General features: G+C 37.7%; 1 protein-coding gene across 1 annotated transcript; it reads right to left on the bottom strand.

The window, feature by feature from the left end:
* Positions 1 to 299: 299 nt before the first annotated feature.
* On the bottom strand, positions 300 to 5,185 carry LOC125225037. Its single transcript, XM_048128525.1, has 4 exons — positions 5,059 to 5,185; positions 3,344 to 3,592; positions 2,671 to 2,809; positions 300 to 509 (listed from the first exon to the last, which is right to left on the bottom strand). Exons 2-4 carry the CDS (start codon positions 3,581 to 3,583, stop codon positions 412 to 414), a joined length of 477 nt encoding a protein of 158 aa, XP_047984482.1. The 5' UTR covers positions 3,584 to 3,592; positions 5,059 to 5,185; the 3' UTR covers positions 300 to 411.
* Positions 5,186 to 9,019: the final 3,834 nt, after the last annotated feature.

Raw genomic sequence — 9,019 nt, 5'->3', positions numbered from 1 at the left:
AGCCCGGATTGCTAAACACGCCGGTTCGAATCCGGATTCCGCCACTGGTGGTGTCCGTATTTTTTTCTTTAACACTTTCGAAACCGGGCTCTACGCGGCGCTACGACATTTTCGCTACATACGGGGAAACCCATGTAATCGGCTACGCTTCTACGAGCGGTGTACCCGACAGTCGGGTTCTTGGTAGCGAAAGTGTTAATATATGACATCTTATTTCCATTTTCATAGAACTTTATCATAGATGTGCGGATTTGAATGACGATTAGTCAGAAGGTAACAAGGCAGGATAAAATGTCTGCAAGAAAACATACAATTACCAACAACTCATTATATTTATTGCGATAATATCAACATATATAATTATAATATTCATATACACGAAGAATAATGATATTTGATAGGTATTCTCGTTCACTCCTCGCCCTCTGCGTCAGAGTCCGCATCAGAGACGTCTGTGAGGCAGTCCTGTTCTATAGTTTTCACCTTCAGGAAGTCCGTTACTTGAGGTCCTGTGAAGTAGCAGATATTGTAAATCATATAACGGCCCATAGCGGAGATTACGCGCTCTTACCTATGTACGTCTTGACAATATGCTACTTGCCTTCTAGTCAAACCAGCTTCTTTTTAAGAACTGTCAAAACGAATTTGAACGACTTGCTAATATGGGATTTATATGAAATCGAATTGAGTGAAGTCACGGTCAACTCAGTTACCTACTTTATATATTTCTACCTGACTTATTAAATAGAAATTGGATTTAAAAATAATCTATGTCCATGTTTTTCTTATAATTATCTGATGCTTTATTTCGTACATGGTATAAAATATTTTATTTTAACTACAGTCAAGTTCCCTATAGAGGCATGTTCCGATATTTGTGAGAGCTTTGACATCTCCGATATATTTGATGGCGACTGTAATATTACTATTCCTACATACTATGCCTTAAATAGTGTTTTGAGAAGTTTTTACTATGAAATTGATGGAACAGATATTTTGCAGAGAGCCTAAAGCGAAAATTAAAAATCGACATTTCTAGAGATACAAGAGTGATACGGATAATAACGAAATTTCGATGATGTTTTGTGTTTTGCAGGTCATCCTCCCCTCCAGTCACCCTCCAGTTAACGATAGGCGGCGCGCTACGCAGAATTATGCATAATATTCCCTATCGGGGTTCAGTTACAATGTTATAGAGTCTGTAAGGGAAGTGAAGAGTCGTGAAGTTTATGGGTTCTACCATATTCTAAAACGTATAGTGATTCAATTCTCTTCATACCGAAAATGTAAAATATTGAACCTTCATAGTTAAACGGAAGTTTAAAAATGTTGCAGGCATAGTTTTGAAGTTCTCCGTCAAACATTTTGTTTAATATGTCAGTGTCAACGAATCTATTAAAACTATATTAAAACGATCCGTTACTAAAATAAAATTGTTCATTGAATAAATTTTGTCACTAATGTGCTGAAAAGTGTGTTGGTGTTACAATACGCTCCCCATCACGCGTAGCCATCAAAATACCTACGTCTACCACGAACACCGAAGCTCGCGAACTGCGGACAACTACGCGCTACTACTATTACAACTAAGCGGGCTACTACTATTATAACTAAGGGCCGGTTACACCAAACTGTCGGGAACCGTTAAAGCGTTGCTTAAATTTTATTGTATCGGAAGTTCATTTTTTTTATTGTTTTATTATAAATGGACTTACTCTTGGCCACAGACTAGCCAAAGGCAAAGACGTGGCCTACGATGGAGTGAGCTCGCCCAGAAGATGCCTGTTCACTCTTGATTTGAAGGTTGCCGGGTTATATGAGCTCGGAAATATAACCGTCGGCAAGGAATTCCACTCCTTGGCAGTGCGCATAAGAAAAGAAGAAGCAAAGCGCTTCGTGCGAATTCGCGGAATATCCATGGACGTCTGCTGCGTGATGATGATGTGTCTGTCAAATGTGGTTGATACAACTGACCCTAAACCCAGTAAAGAAAGATTCCCATACTTTGCGAACTCCGGTGTTTGCGATAGGCACTCGGACTTTGAAGACTGCAGCAGTTTACAGTTCACTGGTGAGTTTCATTTTCTATCTCGCTTGTGTGACGTGTTTGTGAGTAATTTTTATTTTATTTTTGGCTCCTGGAGTAATAAAGTAAAACACATTTCCAATATTGAGAGGCGTAGTGCTTACTGCGCGCTTTGAGACTTTACTAACTGGCGGTAGGTACTTATTCGCTCGATAAGCAATAACATCATCATCTTATCAGTCATTTATCGCCCACTGCTGAACACATGCATAGTATAGTGATGCAACTGCATACGAAGTAAGCTTAGAGTACCTACGCCCCTTCTCTACAGCTACTTAGATTCAGAAATGGAAGAAATGACCCGCAACCTTCCGAATGTCATCGACCCAACGATCTAGCCAACTGACGCCAGGTGCCGTAGCCAAATGACATTTCTGCCACGCGAAACGAAAACGAAACGCCGCGAAAGGTAGTCTGGCTAGCTCTGTCGCGCCAATACGCAAGAGCGATAAAGATAGATATCTACGAGCGTTTCGTTTCGTGAGCGTTTGTGCCATTCGGCTACGTACCCAGGCACTCTTGACAAAGTGACCAAAATGTGCTTTGGCTTAACTAAAAGGTCTAGGAGTGAAATGAAATGTTACCTTCAGTGTAAACGACGTTGGCAGCGAAGTCCTGTATAGGCGTGGGCGTCACGGCGCGGTTGACATTGGGAGCAGGGGTACCCGGTTCGGTTTCTTCGTCACTCTCTATTAAGATCTCTTCCTCTTCACACTCTTCGATCTATCAACAAAAAATAAGCTAGGTAATTAATATGAAGAATAGGTACTGCCCATCAGGTTATACTGTCTACAAGCTCTTTCATCGCTTTTAACTCAACCGTAATACAAACACGTCGCTTCTAACGTATTCCACTTAAAAAAATCACTTCCTTTCAGTCTGTCTCAGCAAATTACATATATCTAGTTACGATGATTCCAATAAATTTACTTTTCAATTGATCACAAAAGAGGGAATTAGAAAATGATTACACGACTATGATTGTTGTCTCCCACGAGATCAGTTTTGTTTTTGATTAACAAATTTAAACTCCACGAAATAAAATTATGGACTTATATAGACCGTGATTAAATATCGTGGTTGAATATCGGGACCTCAATGAAAATGGTAATCACGGTCTATATTTATACTGACCCGTATAATCCCGGTCAATATAAGTCTAATGAATCTAACCGTGAATCATTTAAAACTATGGAAACGGATTATATCGCGTATAATGAATAAACTCCACGGTTATATGCCACTCAAAAGTCTTACCTGTATATCAAAAGATTGCTGCTTCTTCCTAAACTCTAAAAGGGCTGAAGACGACGTGGGGGACCTGGAGCTCGCAGCAAACTTGATGCATCCAGGAGACGGAGACGGGGTTCCGTGGCTCGGTCCCCCTTCGTTCACCTGATACCCCACCTCGAGGTTCAGGGGCAAGTTCGGATTACCCGCGGACCGGCGTCTACGGAGCTGGCAGGAAGGTTCCGTTGATGATGGGTCTTCTGCCATGGTTCGAGTCTGAAATGGTATTTGTTCTTTTTGGAGGTTTGTTAATGACGAGCACTGGCTAAAATCCTAGAGGCCTTGAAGTGGCTAGACATGGCAAACAAAAAATTAATTTGGGAAATTTGATCCCTTTACGCTTTGCAATAAGAAGTTTTTTTTTAGGCTACATACCTACTTGTCATGTTTTATTAATAGATATCAGATTAGATATTAAATATGCCATAAATATGGCCATTCGTCAAACAAGAAACGCTAATTTGAAGTTTCCTTTTTGTGGATAATTGAATCGTCATTAATATGATCTTGACCTGAATTTGATTCATATATGTATATAGAATTATAGATAGATACCTACTACCTACCTTATATTTGTAAGAAATGTTTTATTATTCTTATATTTGTTATTCGTCCCAGGGCAATTTTAACAGTATTAAGCTCATTAGTCGTCATTGCTTAAGCAAATTAAAGGATAAGTTTATCAAGGGACCTACAGTGCTGGACAAAATTCTTCATACACCGACATATAAAATAAACTTTCTATCATAATTTCTTTACACTATTTGATATTATATGTAGTTTACATTTTTCAGGTTACAATCTAAGGATTAACGCGAAAATGTATTGGTATCGGTGGTGTAGGTAAACAATTACCCCCTTATTCATAAACGTACACTAAAGTTTTCAAGCCGATAAAGTTCGTTTGTCCCTTTCTATCACACTAATACGTCGGAAAGGGACAAACGAACTTTATCGGCTTGATAACTTTAGAGTACGTTTATGAATAACGACGTTAATCATTAAATAAATAAATATTGGGGGACACTTTACACATATCAACCTAGCCCCAAACTAAGCAAAGCTTGTACTAATGTGTGCCAGGCGACTATATACATAAAAAACACCCACGACTCGGGAACAAATATCTGTATTCATCATACAAATAAATGTCCATACCGGGATTTGAACCCAGGACCGCGGCTTAGCAGGCAGGGTCACTACCAACTACGCCGGACCGGTCGTCGTCATCATTACGTCCTTACGTTTTGTGTTTCTATCTTATTGACCTTGTAGTTAGGGACTGTCTAGTAGTAGCTAACTTAAGGCTGTCTAATTCACTTAAATTACCAAGGTCGTTATTGTTATATTATATCTTACAAAACAACAAATCGAATTATACAGCCAGCTGAGCTGACTAAAAAATTAACCTCCCATATCGCGGTTTTTGACGCAAAAATGACGGGGTGTTATAAGTTTGACATGTCTGTCTGTCTGTCTGTGTGTGTCTGGGTATGTATGTCTGTGGCCTCAGCTCCCGAACGGATGAACCGATTTTGTTTTTTGTTTGTTTGAAAGCTGAATTATTCGGGAGTATTAGCCATGTTTCATGAAAATCGGTCCACCATGTCGGGGTTTTTTTCAAAATTTTTATTTTGTGGTTAGGTTAGGTTATAGCTACCTTAATAAAAACTCAAACTTACTTATTTCTGAATTCTTGCAAGCAATCCGTCTTCAGTCGTCGTTACCTAACACTGACTTTTTAGCCTTCTTGACGTCGCGGACTTATTATCTGTGGGTGGACAATGCCAGTACTGCCTCTGACACTCGGGCTACCGAAGCCATACAACTTAATCTGCAGGGTTTTGTGCCAGCGAGGCAAAACCTTTTTTTATCCGACTTCTGCTGGAAGTTTGGAAATGTTTTTAACCGCCTTCCAAATCTCAAAGGAAGGGGTTATCAAGTCGTCTGTATGTTTTTTTTTATTTTTTTTTTAATGTTTGTTCCTCGATATCTCCGTCGTTACTGGACCGATTTAGAAAATTTTTTTTTTGATTGAATGTATATGCATACAGATTGGTCCCACTTTTCTCAGAACCCAGTTCTGATGATGGGATCCTGGAGAAATCGAGGGAACTCCTCAAATCTGAAAGGCATACCTACATATGGTGATTTTTGTGTTTTTAAAGGAACAGCATGCCTTTACGTACAGAACAGTGACATTTGGTGCAGTGGAACTCCTGATGATGGTCAGAATGGAACTCCTCAAATCTGAACGGCACACTTATAGTGACTTTGGTATTTTTATAAGAACAGCATGCACTTACGTCCAGAACAGTGATATTTGGTGCAGTGGAATTGCTGATGATGGTCAGAACGGAACTCCTCAAATCTGAACGGCACACTTATAGTGACTTTGGTATTTTTATAAGAACAGCATGCACTTACGTCCAGAACAGTGACATTTGGTGCAGTGGAACTGCTGATGAAGAGTGAGCCGCCCCTGGTTAGAGTTCCGTTCTGATAATCATTCTCATCTGTAAGTACTTCAGAATCATCCAGATTTCAAAATTGGTTCAGAAATGACGGAGATATCGAATAACAAACATTAAAAAATATACAGACGAATTGATAACATAATCCAACATTTGAAAGTATTTATCACCAGAACCCCAAAGGAAGGCGGTTTTTTTTTCTTAAAAATTATTAGATTATTATAACGATTCTGCGTTACCTGTTTAGTACTTATTAGTATATTTATCGTTGTCATTCTGCCTCTACGATGCATTTTCGCTACATATGGGGAAACCCATGTTATCGGCTATGGCCGTAGCTCAGCGGTGAATGTGTTATGGATGTTTACAGTAAGGTAATTTTGGTTGTGCCTCATAATTGTACAGGTGTAAGTATCTGGTTTTTTGCGTGGGTATTCATCTCACTTCACAAGTTACGTTACATTTAACACGAGTAGTGGCAAGTAAATATATGAACTTGCAAAACTATCCTTACCAGTGAGCAAAAGGCCAGCCGCACTAACCCTTGTATGCCACACTTATCCGCATTGACCTTAAAAAGTCTAAACGCCGATGGAAGTTTTAAATTAAGATTTTCAACTTTTTTGCGTAGCCATTCCTAGAAAGCAATGCCGTTGATTACAGTTAATTCTGATCGATTGTAGATACCGTAATGATACCAGCAGCCTGCTTTCAACCATTCGAGACGCCCGACCTGATTGGCAAAAACGTAAAGTCTATTTGATTAGTAGGTACCGTACTACGAGTACCTACCATTTTATTTTTAATACGATACCATTTCTCGATATAGCATCATTCATACAACATTAGACTTATATTGACGGGGATATATCTCCGTCAAAAGAACTATCTATAGATCGTGATTATTTTTTTGATTTCACGGAAAACTGAGCATATCGGGAGAGCATAAGTGAGAATATCGGGAGCTCAACAAGAATCAAAAAGGTTATCACGGTCTATACAGCGCGTAAACGTAATAAGGGCGATAAATGAAACCAGGCGTAATTCAATATTGTTATCATTAATTAAGAGGTGTTTTTGATTTACTTTTAATTTTCACCCCATAATGATTTTTGGAAAAAAATCTCAGCAGAAATGTACTGTAAACGTGGTTGCGATGACAATCAATGACAACTGTCAACGAGCGTTTAACGGGAGTGTATTTGCATTACGTTGCGGGCCGAATTAATTTGTATGGATAAAAAAATATTTGAATTTTAAGTAAAAGTTATCTAATTACATTTTATACGTCCAATACTCACCACCGTTAAGAGGTTCGCCCGTATTAGGTTTACACCCTGTATACCCAGTCAATACACCGTGTTTGTTTCACTTAACACTAAAAACCTGAAAACAGTTTGTTCAGAATCGAAAGTAGAATCGATTGAGCTATATCTTGATGGGGGTAATATTTTTATTTAAATTAGTATTATTAGTTATTTTTTACGTGCCCATTCTATTGTACTCGTAATACAACATTGTGTATATCGCATTGCTAGAGGTTGTTTACCTTTTTTCAGTATTTAGGGGTATTATGGTATTAATACTGGCTGGTTACTTGGACGATTATTTTTTCCGCTACTAGTTTGACGTTGTTTGTCAGTTTAATCTTAATGTTTATCATAAGTCATAACAAATTGAACTCGTACCTAATTACAACCTTGTCATTTTGAATATTGAGTTTATTTGCTTACTGCGATTACCTGTCCAATTTGAAGTTTACTGTGACAAAGATTTAAAGTGTTTTACAGTGACATCTTAGCTGTCTATTGGTAAACCTTATGTCGTTGCAGTAACGTACACAAATAAATAGTCTTATGGTTTATGATGGTAGTTAGCAATTATTTTATTGAGTGTAGAGCTAAAAGTCAAGTAGAGCTGTACAGAAAATTAAAAATTCAATTTAAAAAAAAGTAACGATCAGATTAAAAGATGAATACTCTAGATGAGTTTAAAAAAATAAAAATCAGTTGGGGTGTCTGAGGTTTTGAGTGATACCGGAAACACCGTGTATAAGTCTAATGATTATTTACCGTGAATCATTCAAAACTTTTAAACAACATTGAATCTTTTTAATACGGTTTCTTACGTTACGTTTCTTAGGTAGTATTCGATACGTACTTACCTACTTACAAAAATGTAAGCCTCAAGGTGCTCATTTTATTTGAAGGCCTTTGAATAGAAGTGGAGGTAAACAATCGAACCAACAGTTATTTCTCCCTGCCCTTTATAAGGTTTCATCGTTCCACTGAATTGTTATTTTAATCTACGTCTAAGCGCCAATTTTTACATGAAAATTGTGCCAGTAATTAAGTCATATTTGATTTAAGTACGTAAGTTTTTCTGGAAGAAAAATACGTTTCGTGCAAAACACATTCAAATTACTTATGCGTAAAAACAGTCTAATCGCTGCGACCTAGTTGTCCGGTTACGATCAAGTCTAGAGCTCTTGACGTGTCACTGCCAACCGGCCACCTTCCTTTGCAAGAAATTGTTAATTTATATACGAACCTTTTACATATTTTATTAACTGGATCAGTTTATGTAGGTCAGTTATTGCTGGTATTTTTATCCGTTTATTATGATGAGAAGAAAAGCGGTGATGTAAAAAAATGCATCATTTTGTCCCGGCGACTTCTTGTAGGTAATTATGTAGACATCGACATAGAAAGGCTTTATTTAATATCAATATCACAGTACAATGTTAAAATTAAAATAAGTGGAACAAACAGGTTGATATTAAATAGGGCCGCGACTCAGCATAATGTTGCAGTAAATTTTACTGCAACGCTGGTTTTCAGTCTGACCCTATAATAATTTACTAAACCTAAACTAGTTTAAATATGTGTGTTATGTATGTGTGTGATCATGTCTATAAACGGATTACTTTCCTACTATGGTCTTGATCTCAGAGCAAATAGGTACTTACTCGTATTTGTAAATAGCGTCTATATATAAAAAAATACAATTTTTTTAGACCTTGTAATAATAATTAAACACACATGATGTAAAACCAAACATTCAAACATAAACAAGACATTCTGAAATATACCTCGTTGTGCACAAAACCTCAAGAACTTAACTAGCACCATTCGTCACCACAAAAAAAAACCGGCCAAGAGCGTGTCGG

This window comes from Leguminivora glycinivorella, chromosome 4 (assembly GCF_023078275.1).
Source record: "Leguminivora glycinivorella isolate SPB_JAAS2020 chromosome 4, LegGlyc_1.1, whole genome shotgun sequence".
Taxonomy (NCBI): domain Eukaryota; kingdom Metazoa; phylum Arthropoda; class Insecta; order Lepidoptera; family Tortricidae; genus Leguminivora; species Leguminivora glycinivorella.
This window is presented reverse-complemented; position numbering and strand designations above follow the sequence as displayed.

Excerpts from the sequence above, each read along its gene's own strand:
- LOC125225037 (XM_048128525.1), bottom strand. The coding sequence starts at position 3,583 with ATGGCAGAAGACCCATCATCAACGGAACCTTCCTGCCAGCTCCGTAGA. Across the intron at positions 2,810-3,343 it reads AGCAATCTTTTGATATACAG|ATCGAAGAGTGTGAAGAGGA; the intron begins GTAAGACTTTTG and ends TTTTGTTGATAG. Across the intron at positions 510-2,670 it reads CAACGTCGTTTACACTGAAG|GACCTCAAGTAACGGACTTC; the intron begins GTAACATTTCAT and ends GCTACTTCACAG.